The following is a 15,800-nucleotide window of genomic DNA, read 5'->3' on the forward strand; positions in this document are numbered from 1 at the left end:
ATTCTTTAGATTAGGACTGAATTTTGGAAAATGTACTCCTAAAATCACAAAAGGTATTCGGCATTGTCATCATACCCCTGAAGTTTCTCTTGCTCATCCTGCATATTCCTGTACCTGTATAAAGGTAAGTACAGGTCTGATTCCCCATGGTCCATGTAGACCATAAGTAGGCTATAGCTATTGTATCCACTGAGTAAAAATACGTAATTACTTTTAGATGCTTTTTAAATTTTTTGAGGACAAACTCCCAGATACTTTCCGTGATTTATATATATATATATATATGTGTGTGTGTGTGTGTGTATATATATATATATATATATATATATATATATATATATATATTGATGTGTTTTACATATTTGGAAAATGTGAACTTTTATTGACTTAATTTTATTGGAGTTTTAAAAGATTAAATTGTTTATCAGCAAAAAAAAATGGGCTATAATTTAGCTCAATTCTACATAGAAAGATATTGATAATTTAATGATACATAGAATATATATTTTCTTTTATATATATATATTGCTTTTATAGATTTCTTATATATATATATATATGTGTATATATAAAAGAAAATATATATTCTATGTATCATTAAATTATCAAAGAGAGAGAGACAGAGAAAGAAATATATAACATACATAATAGAAAGAAATAGAAAAATATTCATAGGAGAGAGAGAGAGAGAATAAGGATAAGTGAGCTACAGTCGCTTCAGTGGTTTTGTAGCCTGCTCGCGCTTCCCGCCAAAAGTGCCGCTAGAGGGCGCGAGGGCTGCATCAGTGTCATTCTGAGGTAAAAACTGAGCTCGTTAGCCACTTGCTAAACCGTTTTGCCTTAAATATTACTAAAAGTTGAACAGAAACGATGGAAAAAGTAAGATTTTGACTTTGTTAGATGTTTTACATATTATCTACATATTTTTTGCTGAAATTGTTTTAGAAAATATTGGCTAAAATAATTTTGTACCACTAGCTAGAAGTAACGTTACAGTAAAATTAGCCAGCTAGCTTCTTTGATTAGTTAGCTAAGCTAGCTAGCCTTATAGGAATCTTTTGGACATTGAGGTAAAAACAGGTATATTTTTGCTCTATTGAGCTAAAATTATAGGTAGTTAAATAGCTAACTTAATATATTAAGGGATAAAGAGAGAACTAAAGTTACTTTATTGGTTAATGCTAACTGTCTTAATACATAGTTAGATCAGCTAGACTGCCCTGCTGTGAGAATGTGAACAGAAAAAACTATTAGCTAACAAGTATCCTTATTATGTTCTTATCAGCAGTATATTATTTTTGCTGATATTTTATTCATCAGGAATAATATTAGCTATAATTTAGTTATAAAACATAGTTATTATACACATATGTGTGAATTAAATATATTAAATAATACTATAACCGTAATAAATATTTTTATCCATATATTATTTACATTTAATTAACTTAGCATTTCGAATAACACATAACCTTACAATAATTAGCAAATAAATTGACAAAAATTAAGACATTTAACTTATCTGTTAATTTTAACTACAGCATTGTGGTAACATAAGGGAACAATGATACTTAAAAAAGGTTAAATCTATAAGATCCATGTAACGTTACATTAAATTATTTATATTAAGTAATAACCATAACTCTGCTAAATATATTTTAATTAGCTGTTATTTACATGTGTTTATCGTTTAGAATATTTAATCAGTATTTGGTAGGCTACAATATATTTTTGCCTACCATTTTTAAATGTTCTCAAAATGAGAATGAAAAAATAATCTAGTATTGTCATGTATTGTTTTTTAGATCAGTAAAGGTTTCCTTATGTAAGGAACCGAACCCCTGCTCCAGATGGGTGAAACCAGCACAGCCATTTGAATAGGTAAGTAGTAAGATTGTTTAGATAACCGAAGGTGAGAGTGCTATTATGTGGCTTTAAAACACAGCAAGAACCTATACATTCGTTTTTCAGTGTCAAAAAACGGAGACCCTAAAAAATGGTAAAAAAACATAGACACATAAACTGCGATCTTGATTAATAAATAATTCCCCCTGAATCTTAAGTTTAACTAAGGGAACAATTATTGAAATTAAAGTAACATATTTTTAATAAGGGAGTGATTTATTAAATAAAATATTGTTTTTCTACCTTGCAAAATGTTTCTTGTAACCTAAACCTGTGCATTTATCAATAGCCTGTTAATTGCATATGAGTATAAATAAAATATACAGTATTTTTTTATTGGATCTTCAAAATACCTCATATGTCCACTGGGTGAGAAATTGAATTTCTGTTGGTGTTTATTGGGTTTCATAGACAGACCTGTGTTCTTTAATTTAATCTCACTATGCACATTCATACTATGATTCTTTGGAGGTCTGCACCACCTTGTAAATCAAAACAAATCCTTTGGTGGGAGGTGAAAATGACAAAGGATGAACGAACAGTAATCCACATTTTCCACATCTCTGGTCTAAAGAAGCAGTGTTCTGGATAAGCTGGTTTATGCAGTGATACAGAAACACTTTTTGTCTGTATGCAATAAACATGTAGTTTTCCAAAAATAATAATTGGAATGACATGTGTAAACGTAAAAAAATTGGGTATATTCAAATGACCATGGTCATCCTTCAAGACTTTGTTATCTAGATGAATAGAATGCATTCATATGCTCTCCAGGAATAAAGGCTGAGTGATGAGACAGCTGTTGTTTGTCAGAGCTCATTTCCAGGATTACTGCCTTAGCATTTTGGTGTAGATTTCAGCTGTTTTACTTGGCCTGGGCCTTGGGTCAACAGCTGTAGCCCATGTGACAAATCAGGAATGAGACTGTGAAAGTGGACCTGTCAGATTTTATAATTAAACTTAACCTTAAGCTTAATTTAAATTTGTGCTTAAACTTAACCTAATCTTACAATGTCAGTAGGCTTTTATTCATTTTTTTTGTGCACAAAGTACAATAATGCAACATGGAACATAACGGTACACATTAAGTGAAACGGTTCAATTGTTTAAACATAGATATGCAAATTTTAAACAAAAACAATACAATAAATACAACACATTTTTGACACAATAACAGTGCTGTGCCGGTACACCACTCATTGCTGAATATTTTTGGTGAGGATAAGTTTAAAAGTAACATGATACGCTTATGTACATTACACAAATTGTCAGTGATTATTTGAAAAAATATATAGTCATATTTTTTAATGCTACTATAATTCCTTAAGTTTCCTTTTTCTATAATTAGGAGAGATGTTAAGGGAAAGCATATTGTGTTCCATTCAATTTAATAAACTGTTCTTGGAAAACAATGTACTTTATTTCCAATTTGGCTTCAACTCAGAGATGGATGAACAAAGAAATAGCAGCATGCTAACACCAATTAAAAGTAAGCTTACACCACAGATAGATTGACCATCAGGAGAACCGAGCCACTATGTGTGTGTAGAGTATATACCAAGCACATGTACTGCACTGGAGACCACTACGGAGAAGCTGCATGGGCTATAATGCACATTCCTAGAAATTATTTTTTTACAGAGGTGTCAGTCACACATAAATCAGGTCCTTTTGAAAACGCAGTAAAAAAAAAATCATCTATGCGCTTAATTAACAAGTCATATTAAATACCCATGTGTCAGCCTTAGGAGAGAATTAATACCCAGAACTTTCCTTTATAAGTATGATCTCACAGCATCACAGCTTGGCACCAGTGTTTGGGTCTCATTGTGTTACTAAAGAACTGGAGAATCTTTTGCTCTCATAATCAAAAAGGCCTTCCACACCACGAACTCGCTGAAGAAGTCACAGTGTGTACGAAACTGAAGTGAGTATTTTTTCTTTTGACAGGACGATTTTATAGACACATTGTTTAATATGAAAATAATGCCATATATTTAAATTATAGATTACAGATTGTATTGTATTTTTTTTTTTCGTCTTGCGGTTTTGACAACAATTGAAGTAGACCATGATGCCTGTAGATGGAAATTTCTTAAAAAACTATAGTTTAGGACTTTAATATGACAGATCTTGAATAGCATCTTATTAGTTGGCTTAAAAGATATGCGTTCATTTTCATTTGTCAGTTAATTTTTATTTCTGGAGATACAATGGATACAGTGGATTCATGAGTATACTTTGGATCATTGGGTTGGTGTAAGACTCCAAGTCATCCTTATTGTGATATATAATTTACTGTTATTTAAACAAATGTGTAATGTCATGTAACCTTTCAAAAAATGTTTCCTTCCTTGACCTCAGCCCCACAACATTACAGACTGGCCTGTATATTTTAGCAGGTCTTATCTATTTCTATGTGCTAAAGATATGTCTGGTGTTTGTGGATCTGTTTTTTTTTTATTATTTCACTGTTGATCTTTTTCGACTGGATATAACATTTAATTGTATGTTGCTGATTTGGAGTTGGATGCTTTAAAATGTAGATTAGTAACTTTAATGATGACTATGGTGTTCTATTTAGAGACCTAACAGTAAGTTTTATACTGTCATTAAACATGGTGATCTGGTAAACTATTTAATTTAAGTTGTCCTTGTGTGTGCGAATGAGTGTATGAGTGTATGGATGTATGAAAATGGGCGTATGCCTGAATACCATATATGTCGTAATGTTTTGGGTGAATCCCCCTAGTGACAGATGCAGTCATCCAAGTATGTGGTTGTTTCCAGTTAAGGCTATGCTGTGTCCAATTGGTTGCCATTTCTCCTCTTTGTGTGTTGGTGCCGAGTAAAGGACTTTGTAGAGGACCCAAGTCCTGAAAGCTGACTTCCCATCACTTCCCATTGGGTTTTCCCTGATCCGTACACCCCTAATCAAACTAATCACCTGATTTGTAAAGCATCATTGGGTACTAGAAAGGTGCTGTATAAGTATAACATTCATATTTTCTAAGATTCATCTTTTTCTAAATAATTCAATTGTACAAATGTCTTGATTCTGCAGAATTCCTACCATAATATAACTGGAATTACTATATTTCTTCCCTTGCCCTTGTCACATTACAAATGTGACAAAACAAGCACACACATATTTTGTGTGAAAATGTTATGTTGATTGTGTAAAATAATGTTTCTTTTGTTTGTAGGTTAATGAAGCAGTTGTGGCTTTTGAATAATACTGACAGATATTATGGGTCTTAAGTGCAAGTATTCCTTATTACAACTTCACCAGTGTCATACTGCCATGTGTCATATTTAATGTGCAATGATTGCTGTATGGATAGGAGTTTAATCTAATATATTAAAGTACATTACAATATACGTAATGACAACCACAATTTACTGGCTATGTCTACTTTTATTGCTTTATCAGTACATTTCGCAAGTAATTCATGCAACATTACTTGCTACACTTGTTAGAGATGGGTCCTCTTCATTCTGCCTCCTTGCCCTTGAAAGAAACAGTAGAGAAGATTAACTAAGTCAAACCATAAAACAAGTTTACATTTTCTGTTTATAGTTTACAGTATCTGTGTATCTCATGTTTTTTTTATCTAAAAACATTTAAACATTACCTTTCCAGCCTCTCTGCTCTTGGCTCTTAGCTTATTTACTTGAGATTCAACAATGTCAGCACGCTCCTGAGCTTCCTCCAGCTCATGTTGTACCTTTCGGAATCTGGATAGATAAGTATTCGCCTGCTCTTCCTATTACAGAGTAATTGTTGTCTTAATACAAGGGATATAAAGATTCAACAAGTACCTAATCCATAATGCTTTTTAAAGCAGATATTAAAGTTTCATAAAAAACTATAATTATTGTCATGTAAATTTGTAATTTTTAGAATACTCACAGCTTCCTCAGCCTGTCTTTTGTAGGCCTTCACTTTGAGCTGTAGCTTGTCCACCAAATCCTGTAGTCTGTTCACATTCTTTTTGTCCTCTTCAGTCTGTGTTTAAATTTGACTAATGGTGTTACATTTTTTATCCATTTCATTTGTTCGATAAGTTTTGAGTATGTGGTAAAATATGTAAAAGATTGTGTTGTTACCTGGTAGGTGAGCTCCTTTACTCTTCTCTCATATTTTCGAACTCCTTTGACAGCATCAGCGCTACGTCTCTGCTCAGCTTCAGCTTCACCTTCCAGTTCCCGCACCTGTAACAGGTATTACTTTACTGAAGCAAACTGGTTACCGTACAAACAAAAATATTTCAATGCAGCTTACCCTAGCCTCCAATTTTTGAAGCTGTTTTTTTCCACCCTTCATGGCAAGGTTCTCAGCCTCATCCAGACGATGCTGCAGATCTTTAACTGTAACCTCAAGGTTCTTCTTCATCCTCTCCAGATGAGCACTGGTGTCCTGCTCCTTCTTTAGCTCTTCTGACATCATGGCAGCCTGGCATGATAGGGGCATATGGATATAATGCATGATCAATTTAGCGCATAAATTCATAAAGAATATAAGACTGTATAGGAGTATAAGACACTTACATCAGTAATAGCCTTCTTGGCTTTCTCCTCTGCATTTCTTGCCTCCTGGACTGTATCTTCAACCTCACTTTGGATTTGAACTAAGTCAGTCTCAAGCTTCTTTTTGGTGTTAATAAGGCTGGTATTCTGGAGAGAATGTTCTTAATTATTGTCCCTGGAAAGCATTATATGTTATTAACTTGCATTGTACAGTTTTAAATAATTTTTTTCATACTTGAGAGTGAAGTAGTGCAACACGTTCACTGGCATCCACCAGCTCTTGTTCAGCCACTTTGCGGCCTCGCTCTGTCTGCTCCAGTGCAGCCCTCAGCTCCTCAATTTCTGCCATCATCAGGGTATTCCTTCGCTCCACCATGGCTACCTGCTCCTTCATGTCTTCCTGTCCCCTCAGAGCATCATCAAGGTGCAGTTGTGCGTCCTGTGGTGGAGAGTCATCATCTCTGTTACTTGATGCATTAACTCAGGAGTGTCCAGTCTTATCAACAAAGGACAAGTGTGGCTACAAATTATTAAAAGCTGGAGTATATCCTAATTGTATTGAAAACCTGCAACTACACTTGCCTTTTGAAGGTGAGTTTTTAACACCTTGTGTTGGCTGATTGTACAGTAGGTATGATGGTGAAAAAATGCATGTTTAACATTACCTTCAGCTGTCCTTGGATGTTTCTGAGCTGTTTCTGGGCCTCAGCAGCCTGACGGTTGGCATGACTCAGTTGTACCTCCATCTCATTGAGATCTCCTTCCATTTTCTTTTTAATTCTTAGAGCATCATTTCTGCTCCGGACTTCAGCATCAAGTGTGCTTTGCATTGAGTCAATGACCCTCTGACTGTTTTTCTTAATCTGCTCCATCTCCTCATCTTTTTCTGCAAGCTTTCGGTCTACTTCACTTTTCACTTGGGTGAGCTCCAACTGAATGCGAAGAATCTTTGACTCCTCGTGTTCAAGTGTTCCCTGAAGAACCATGAAGATGACAAATGCTGCCTAATTTATTCTGTTTCTCCTTGTACTGGGTTTGGATAAAAATGATGTATAACAATTTGGTACCTCAGCTTCTTCAAGGGCCGTCTGGATTTCAGATTTTTCAGTCTCCACTGTCTTTTTTGCTTTCTCCAACTCATGAATTGTCTTCCCAGTTTCACCAAGTTGTTCAGTTAAGTCAGAGATTTCCTCTGTAGGTTTTATTAAATTGTTTTATAACAGTATGTGCAAAGTCCATAATAAGCACATGCAAATGTTATATTGTTTACACATAAAAATGTTTAGTAGTACATACGCTGCAGATTCTTGTTTTCTCTCCTCAGGGTCTCTAGCTGGTCGAGAGCTTCTTCATATGAGTTCTTCATTTTAAAGATCTCAGTGCTCAGAGACCGAGCCTCTTTCAGAGCTCCTTCCAGTTCAGCCTGGCCTTCCTCATACTTCTGCTTCCATTCTGCCAAAACCTTAACATCATATAAAACTTATACTTAAATATGTACCTTTAGATAAAGGCAATTGTAAATACAGTTTAAAAATGCCCACCTTGTCAAAGTTCCTTTGTTTCTTGTCAAGGTTGGCAGCTAATGCATTGGCTCTCTCAACATCAATCATGAGGTCCTCCACTTCACCCTGCAGCCTCTGTTTGGTCTTCTCTAGAGAGGCACACTTGGAGTTTACAGCTTCAATATTTTCCTCAGCATCTTGTAGACGCTGGGCAAGCTTTTTCCTACCAAGAGAAATAGTGTAAAAATGTTATTGCAGTTAATATGGATTTAGTGGTTAATTTCTGTCAAGCATACATTGTTATCAAAAATAACATTATGTATTCAGTTGTACTTGGCCTCCTCAAGCTCCTCAGTACGTTGAATGGCATCTGTCTCGTATTTGGTTCTCCACTGAGCCACCTCACTGTTAGCCTTAGACATTGCACTCTGAAGCTCAGCTTTGGCCTCCTGCTCCTCTTCAAACTGCTCTCTGAGCAGATCACAGTCATGACGAGCTGATTGAACACCATGAGCCAAGGCGTTCTTTGCCTAAATGTTAATTGAATGTATAACATGAAAAAACATTTTTGTGTGTGTGTTATGTCAAAGAACTAATGAGGTTTTTAATCATACACATGGTTATTTTTTGCCTAGACACACCTTCACCTCCTCTTCAACTTGTCTCTTGAGCTCCTCAGTTTGTTGAATATATGCTTGCTTGGCTCTAGTCAGCTGAGAAACTAGGGCCGCTTTTTCTTCTAGTTGGCGCCCAGACTCACCTTTTGTGTTGTAACATTGAAAATCTGTAATTTTCTTAATCACATTTGTAAAGATTTTATTTTTATTTTATGTACCTACCACTTTCAGTTTGAAGCCTTGCTTTCTGTGCATTTAGATCATTAATTTGGCGAATTTGTTCCTCATTTTTTGTTTTAAGCTCACTTACTTGGTCATCCAATGTACGGCAAATCTTTTCAAGATTAGCCTGTAAGTGCAAATAAATAAAGTATATATTAATAATAAATTTTAATCATGTAACCAAGATATGCTCAGAATTTCTTCAGGGAAAATGTACCTTTGCTTTAGCCACAGCCTCCATGTTACTGGACAGGTCATCTATCTCCATCTTATATTCACTCTTCTCTTTCTCCAGCTTCTGTTTGACCCTCTGAAGGTTGTCGATCTGCTCTCCAAGCTCAGCAACACTGTCAGCTTGTTTCTTGCGGAGAGCAGCAGCTGTAGCTTCATGCTGCAGAGTAGATTCTTCTAGATCACGACGCAGCTTCTGAAACTCAGCCTCACGCTTCTTATTCATCTCAATCTGAGCAGCAGTGGCACCACCAGCCTCCTCCAGCCTCTCACTGATCTCTTCAAGTTCCCTGGAGAGATCAGCTCTCTGCTTCTCAACTTTAGCTCGAGCTGCACGCTCAGCCTCAATTTCCTCTTCCAGCTCCTCAATACGAGCCTACAAAATGTTGAAAGTTTTGTAGGATTTTATAACTTTAATCACTTTAATTCTGTGTTGAAATCTTGCAACTTACCTGATGTTCCTTGATCTTCTTTTGTAGTTGAGCAACCAAAGACTGCTCATCTTCTATTTTGCTTAGAAGCTGACTTGTTTCAAAGTCCTTCCTGTAAAAACAATTAAAAGAACCCTTACTATAAATGAACAATGAAAACAGCACAAAAAATGAAAATCTGAAGTTTTTAGAATGGTGCTTACTTCTTGATCTTCTCCTCAGACTGCTGCTTGTCATTCTCCAGGTCCATTATGGACTCCTGGGCCAGTTTCAAATCACCCTCAAGCTTCCTCTTAGCTCTCTCAAGATCCATTCGTACCTTCTTCTCTTGTTCCAAGGAGCCTTCTAGCTATAGAATTTATAAGACGCTGTTTAATTTTGTGTGAGAATCTAGATAAATAAGGCAGTACGTGATTATTTAAGAATCTGATTAAAAAGTACATTTCACATACTTACATCATCAACTTGTTGTTCCAGTTTGGTTTTAGCTTTCGTTAATGTGTTGACTTTGTCTTCCTCTGCTTGGAGATCATCAAGAGTTTGCTGGTGTGCCTCTTGCAGAGCTTTTTTCTCTTTGGTTAGCTTAACAATGGACTCATCTTGTGAAATCATCTCCTCAGTAAGATTTTTTACCTAAAAGATGTTTTATATATCCTTTAAAATGTCAAGTGTTTTATCTAATTTTTAGCTAATTTTTCAGTTAAAATGACTCAAATGTGTTGTAAAACCTTGTTTTCAGTGGCATGTTTCTCCTTCTCCACTTTAGCCAAGGTGAGCTCCAGATCATCAATATCCTTCTTCAGCTCAGAGCACTCATCCTCCAGTTTCCTCTTTTTGGCGGTCAGCTCAGCATTGATTTCCTCCTCATCGTCCAGCCTCTCTGCAGTCTCTTTGAGTTTGGCCTCAAGCTGGATCTTGCTCTTAATGAGTCCCTCACACCTTTCCTCAGCATCAGAGAGGTTCTCAGTTTCCTGTCAGTTTAAGTATTTTTTAGCATTACCGAAAAATATAAAAAATAAGCAACATTGCTGAAATGTGCCAAATTTGTTGTAAATACTTACGGCTGCTACTTGGATTTGCAGGTCGTTTTTCTCCTGAAGGAGTGACACCATCTTCTCTTCAAGCTCTTTCTTCTTGGCCAGTGCTTTTGCCAGATCCTCCTTCATTTTATCAAAGTTCTCCTTCATAGCAGCCATTTCTTTCTCAGTCTCTGCACTCTTCAGCAGAGGCTTGATCTTAAAGTACAGCTTCATCCATGGCCAGTGTTTCACATTCATGAATGAGCGGATGTTGTATTGAATCGCGAAGATGGACTCTCTATCAAAATAGGAACAATGTCAGTGTACATTATATAATGAAATATAGAAATAATTTAAAATTCAAATGCAAGTAGTACCTTCTCTCCATCATCTTGACAAACTCCCTCCTCATAAGGAAGCCCCGGCACAAAGCCTGAGTCATGGTCACTAACTCAGCTAGTTTCTCATCACGCATTTCCTCCAGTGTACCTAGCAGTCCAGCTTTGAAAAACACCTGTTGCCAGAAATAGTTAATTTGTCAGAAGATTACGAATTTATTATTTTCTTAAGTTTATTGTCACCATATAGCACAATATGATTTTATTTTGTTACTTGCTTTTGTGTGACCAAACTTGTACTGGGTGTGGTCTACATCAATGGAGCTCAAAAGTTTCTCTGATGCTTTTTTGTTGTCAATGAACTGTCCCTCTGGTATGACACTTGCATTAAGGACTTTGTATCTATACAATGTGTAAAGCAGGAAAAAAAAAACATTTATCAATAAAATAAATAAAAACAAGTAAAGGATAAGTAAAGAATGTAGCAAATAATTAGAAACATTTATGTTTCTTTAACTTTATGTTACACATTTTAGTTTGCTGTAAATACCTTTGCTTAAAGTCACCATAAAGGATTCTGCTAGGGAATCCCTTTCTGCAGATTCTGATACCCTCTAGCACACCATTACATCTTAGCTGGTGTATGACCAGATGATTCTCCATCAAACCTAAAATGGAAACAGTTTGAGTTTCTAGCGGTTCAATAACATTCACAGATTATCAAGAGCTAGACCAATCAAACCTACCCGGAGTTTTAGATTCATTGGGAATTAAGCATCGCACAAAGTGAGGGTGAGTGATCCTCAAGTTGGTCATCAGTTTTCCTAAGTTTTCCTATGGAAACAGATAAGAAGATATAAAAGCTTATTCATGGGACATATTAAGCATGTTATATAATTCCCAAAAATATCTTACCCTAAACAGAGCAGACACTGTCTGGAAGGAGCCACCCTTTTTTTTCCCACCTTTCTTTCCACCACCACCCTCTGCTGTTAATGACATGACAACTTTAGATTTGTTTAGTTTTGGTAGCATTTATTTTATTTAGCTATAACTGGTTGTCTATGGACTTTTAATACCAAATTTACCAAAACCATATGCTTAGAAGTTGTTTTACTGCTGTCACAGCAGTATAATATATTTTATTTTTTTATTTTTAGACTGTGTGAATTTTAATACCTTCAGCAGATGCATGGCTTGCATACAGCAGAGACAGCAGTTTATTTGCAGACTTCTGGTACAGCTGCACAACAGAGTCATTCAGGGGGTCCTTGTTCTTGTCCAGCCAGCCAACAATGTTGTAGTCCACAGTGCCGGCGTAGTGCACCAGAGAGAAGTGGGCTTCTGCTTTACCCTTGGCAGGCTTTGGTTTCTGAAAAGCGTTACTTTTGCCAAGATGCTGGTCATGCAACTTGTTCTTGAAGGATGTGTCTGTTGCCTTGGGGAACATGCACTCCTCCTCCAGGATGGAGAAGATGCCCATTGGCTGTTGGTGACAGCAAGAGATACATTGCATTAGTGGTGAAATCACTGTTTTTTTAAAGCTTGGTAACCTTATGTTGACTCACCTTCTCAATAAGCTCAATGCAGGCAGCCAAGTCCATCCCAAAGTCAATGAACTCCCATTCAATTCCTTCTTTCTTGCACTCCTCTTGTTCCAGTACAAACATGTGGTGGTTGAAAAACTGTTGCAGTTTCTCATTTGTGAAGTTAATGCAAAGCTGCTCCAAGCTGTTGAACTGTATTTAAAAAACTGTGTTTACAGTACATACTATCCATATGACTTGACAGTGACTATGGGTAATACCTAAATATCACATATTTACATCAAAGATCTCAAATCCAGCGATGTCCAGCACGCCAATAAAGAACTGTCTCGACTGTTTTGTGTCCAACATCTCATTGATGCGCACGACCATCCACAAGAACATTTTCTCATAGACAGACTTGCAGAGAGCCATGACAGAATTGTTGACCTGTAAAATGAAAAGTAAATGCAAAACATTAGAATATAACGTAACAAAATATAACGTTTTATTTAGTCTTTTTATTTTATTAATTATAAATTATGTAGATTATAGGTAATCACCTGAGGTACAGTCTGGCCTTTTGTCACAAACTCATTTCCGACCTTCACTCTGGGGTAGCACAGAGCTTTCAGCATGTCAGCAGAGTTCAGGCCCATAAGGTAGGCGATTTTATCAGCCACTGGTTAAAATAAATATTTTTGGTGAGTTTTTTTTTGTTTTAGTCAGAAAGAGTGCTATTCAAATAACAGTTAATCTGTTGTGTACCCTCAGTGCCGTCAGGCTCAGCCTGCTCCTCTCTCTGCTTCTGCTTGAACTTCATGTTTCCGTGATGCATCACAGCACCAGTCAGTTTGTAGATGCTGATTTTCTCATCAGCTGTGAAGCCCAGGATGTCAATAGCAGTCTGTGAGGTAAAAAAAATCAAATAAAGAACAGTCACAAATAAGAATTGAATAAGGATATGTAATTTGTTTATGATTGTGAAAGATACTTACGTCCGTGGCCATGAACTCCTCCACATCATTAATGCTTTTGACTGTGATTTCACCCTGGCTGATCATTGGGTAGTCAAACGGATTGGTTGTAATGAGCAGTGCCTCTGCAATGAACAAAAATGGATTTTGAAACATTGCTATATGCTATAATTTCAGTATAATATGGAGATAAAGGCAGATGTATGCATATGTAAGTAATGCTAAAATCCATATGTTGCAATTTGATGTCATTTCAACTCACCAAGCAGCTCTGGTTTGTGTCCAGTCATGAGCTGGTAGAAGATATGGTAACTCCTTTCAGCAGACAACTGGAAAGTGACTCTGGATTTTTCCAGCAAATCTGCAAATGTAGAGTATTATTCTAATACAATACATCCACCATCGTTCAATTTTAGTTGTTGACTAATTTATATTCTTAATAATCTTCTTATTTTTTTTTATTGAGCAGTGTGTCTTACAAGTTTCAATGTCAGCAGACGCCAGTTTTCCAGTGGTGGCAAAGTGGATTCTAATAAATTTGCCCTAAAAATTGTAAAACAACAATATTTAAAAATTCCACTTTCGGTTTAATAATTCGATTTATTCAAGCTCAAAATATAGATACTCACAAAACGAGAGGAGTTGTCGTTCCTAACAGTCTTAGCATTACCATAAGCCTCCAGCAGGGGGTTGGCTGCAATAATTTGGTCCTCCAGTGAACCCTAAAATACAGTATCCGTCATTCCAGAAAGTCTGAACATATACATATAAATGTAAATAAATATTTTTATTTTATGGACCTGCATTTTGCCAGGGACAGGCTCTGTCTTCTTTGCTCCAGCCATTGCGATTGTCGCAAAGTACTGGATGACACGTTTGGTGTTAACAGTCTTTCCTGCACCAGATTCTCCACTGTGTATTTATAATGTACAGAATCAAAAACAACAAATAGAAAGTACTACATTTAAAAATACATTCATCTACACACAGCAAATAGAAACATATACTCACGTTTTACTTATATGCATACTTACGTAATCAGGACAGATTGGTTCTCCCTATCTGAAAAATACATTTAAAAAAATTATAAGTAGTTATATTTTTATTGTACACATAAAAGATTGTGAAGCTACCTGTGTAGACGCAAAAGGGCATATGCAATTATGTTCAATAAAATGTTTTTCTAATAGTATAGAAAAATACAAATGCTTACCTGTGAGCATGAACTGATAGGCATTATCAGAGATAGAGAAGATGTGTGGTGGGGCTTCAATTCTTTTTTTGCCTCTGTATCCAGCCACAACAACTGCATCATATACTGGTAGCCACTTGTAGGGGTTCACAGTGACGCAGAACAACCCTGAGTAGGTCTGAAGATGTGAACAAAAACATTTACAATAGGTCATATCTAAATAAGATGCTTTAACCTCTTATTTATAAACAATATAATTTAGTGTTAAACTTACGTAGATCATCCAGGCTGCGTAACGCTCTTTGAGGTTATACAGCACAGCGGGCTCGTTGAGGTGGGTCATCATGGCCATGTCCTCAATTTTGTCGAATTTGGGTGGATTCATGGGAAAGATTTCATTCTCCTTGACAGTAATGGTCTGTAGGAAAAGTATTTCAAATAATATGAACAGTAATAGCAGTATGAGCATTAACAATTAATGAGTGATAGTTTTTATTGGATGCATACTTTTCCACATAAAGTTTTTACGGTGGCTTTTCCACCCTCTCTGCTTTGGAGAACACCTTTGAGGTACATCTCTGAAGGCTCAGTCACAAACATGGCAGTTTTGGCATCAAAAGGTTTGCTCTGAGCCTCAATCCTCTCCTTTTCAGGTTTACGAAGGAATATGGCCGCTGGGCCAAAACACTCCATCTCTCCATCCCCCATTGTGACACTTGAAGAAAGGAGATTTGTTAACACGGCAGAAAGTGCCTTTAAAGTATGTATTGCAGAATTAAGCTGAATTTTTATATAGTTTATCACTTCACATATTAATGTTTAATTAGCTGTTTATCTAAAAACACCTGTGGTACAACAGTCAAAATAGGTTACCTATGTCTTTGTGCAGAGAGAAAAACTCCTCTGAATTAAAATTCTGATTGGAAATTCTGAAAAACAAAACAAAGGAACAGTTAACAATTTAAAATTAAATTCTTAAACATTTTCCCAAAATAATTGTCTTGTAATATATTTCACTGTAAACTGAAACATACTTCTTGGAATTTCCAGTAATTTGGTAATTTCCCCAGAGACTAAACATTTATCGTCACTTACCTTTACTGGGTGCCTGTGGATACTTGGATGAGTCTGAGGCAGCTACTTATATAGGGTGATGAATCGTCAGTCAGTAAAAATGACTTGCTCTATTTGGGCATGTCTTTTCACTCTGTTTAGGTGTGAATTGTTTTGTACACTTGGTGCCTTGACTCCTGTCTGTGACAATGACTATTGTCTATAACTAGGTTATTGTTTCCACAGTGTCAAATTTA

At 36.0% G+C, this 15,800-nt stretch overlaps 1 protein-coding gene and 1 long non-coding RNA gene across 2 annotated transcripts; one reads left to right on the forward strand and one right to left on the reverse strand.

Annotated features, from left to right (window-relative positions):
• The first annotated feature begins 583 nt into the window (after positions 1 to 583).
• LOC111195399 (uncharacterized) lies at positions 584 to 13,207 on the forward strand. The gene is made up of 4 exons (XR_002651619.2): positions 584 to 879; positions 1,806 to 1,881; positions 12,877 to 12,983; positions 13,096 to 13,207. It is a non-coding gene; the product is annotated as an uncharacterized LOC111195399 (long non-coding RNA).
• On the reverse strand, positions 5,304 to 15,213 carry LOC107196973 (myosin heavy chain, fast skeletal muscle-like). Its single transcript, XM_049471687.1, has 39 exons — positions 14,998 to 15,213; positions 14,765 to 14,908; positions 14,512 to 14,668; positions 14,333 to 14,360; positions 14,099 to 14,210; positions 13,928 to 14,020; positions 13,778 to 13,841; positions 13,561 to 13,659; positions 13,320 to 13,423; positions 13,090 to 13,228; positions 12,885 to 13,003; positions 12,622 to 12,771; positions 12,364 to 12,534; positions 11,975 to 12,281; positions 11,711 to 11,784; positions 11,542 to 11,629; positions 11,346 to 11,463; positions 11,074 to 11,197; positions 10,835 to 10,971; positions 10,500 to 10,755; positions 10,167 to 10,409; positions 9,895 to 10,071; positions 9,642 to 9,787; positions 9,460 to 9,550; positions 8,994 to 9,383; positions 8,777 to 8,903; positions 8,579 to 8,697; positions 8,271 to 8,467; positions 7,977 to 8,160; positions 7,732 to 7,897; positions 7,503 to 7,627; positions 7,101 to 7,409; positions 6,671 to 6,874; positions 6,457 to 6,582; positions 6,191 to 6,361; positions 6,016 to 6,120; positions 5,819 to 5,914; positions 5,541 to 5,672; positions 5,304 to 5,416 (listed from the first exon to the last, which is right to left on the reverse strand). Exons 1-39 carry the CDS (start codon positions 15,196 to 15,198, stop codon positions 5,399 to 5,401), a joined length of 5,811 nt encoding a protein of 1,936 aa, XP_049327644.1. The 5' UTR covers positions 15,199 to 15,213; the 3' UTR covers positions 5,304 to 5,398.
• Positions 15,214 to 15,800: the final 587 nt, after the last annotated feature.

Source organism: Astyanax mexicanus, chromosome 24 (assembly GCF_023375975.1).
Source record: "Astyanax mexicanus isolate ESR-SI-001 chromosome 24, AstMex3_surface, whole genome shotgun sequence".
In the NCBI taxonomy this organism is placed as follows: domain Eukaryota; kingdom Metazoa; phylum Chordata; class Actinopteri; order Characiformes; family Acestrorhamphidae; genus Astyanax; species Astyanax mexicanus.

What these genes read in the sequence shown, in the direction of transcription:
- LOC107196973 (XM_049471687.1), bottom strand. Translation starts at nt 15,198, where the DNA reads ATGGGGGATGGAGAGATGGAGTGTTTTGGCCCAGCGGCCATATTCCTT. An exon ending in TAAAAACTTTATGTGGAAAA is followed by an intron (nt 14,909 to 14,997) that starts GTATGCATCCAA and finishes CTTTTCCTACAG; the next exon opens with ACCATTACTGTCAAGGAGAA. An exon ending in TCTGAGGAGAAGATCAAGAA is followed by an intron (nt 9,551 to 9,641) that starts GTAAGCACCATT and finishes TTGTTTTTACAG; the next exon opens with GAAGGACTTTGAAACAAGTC.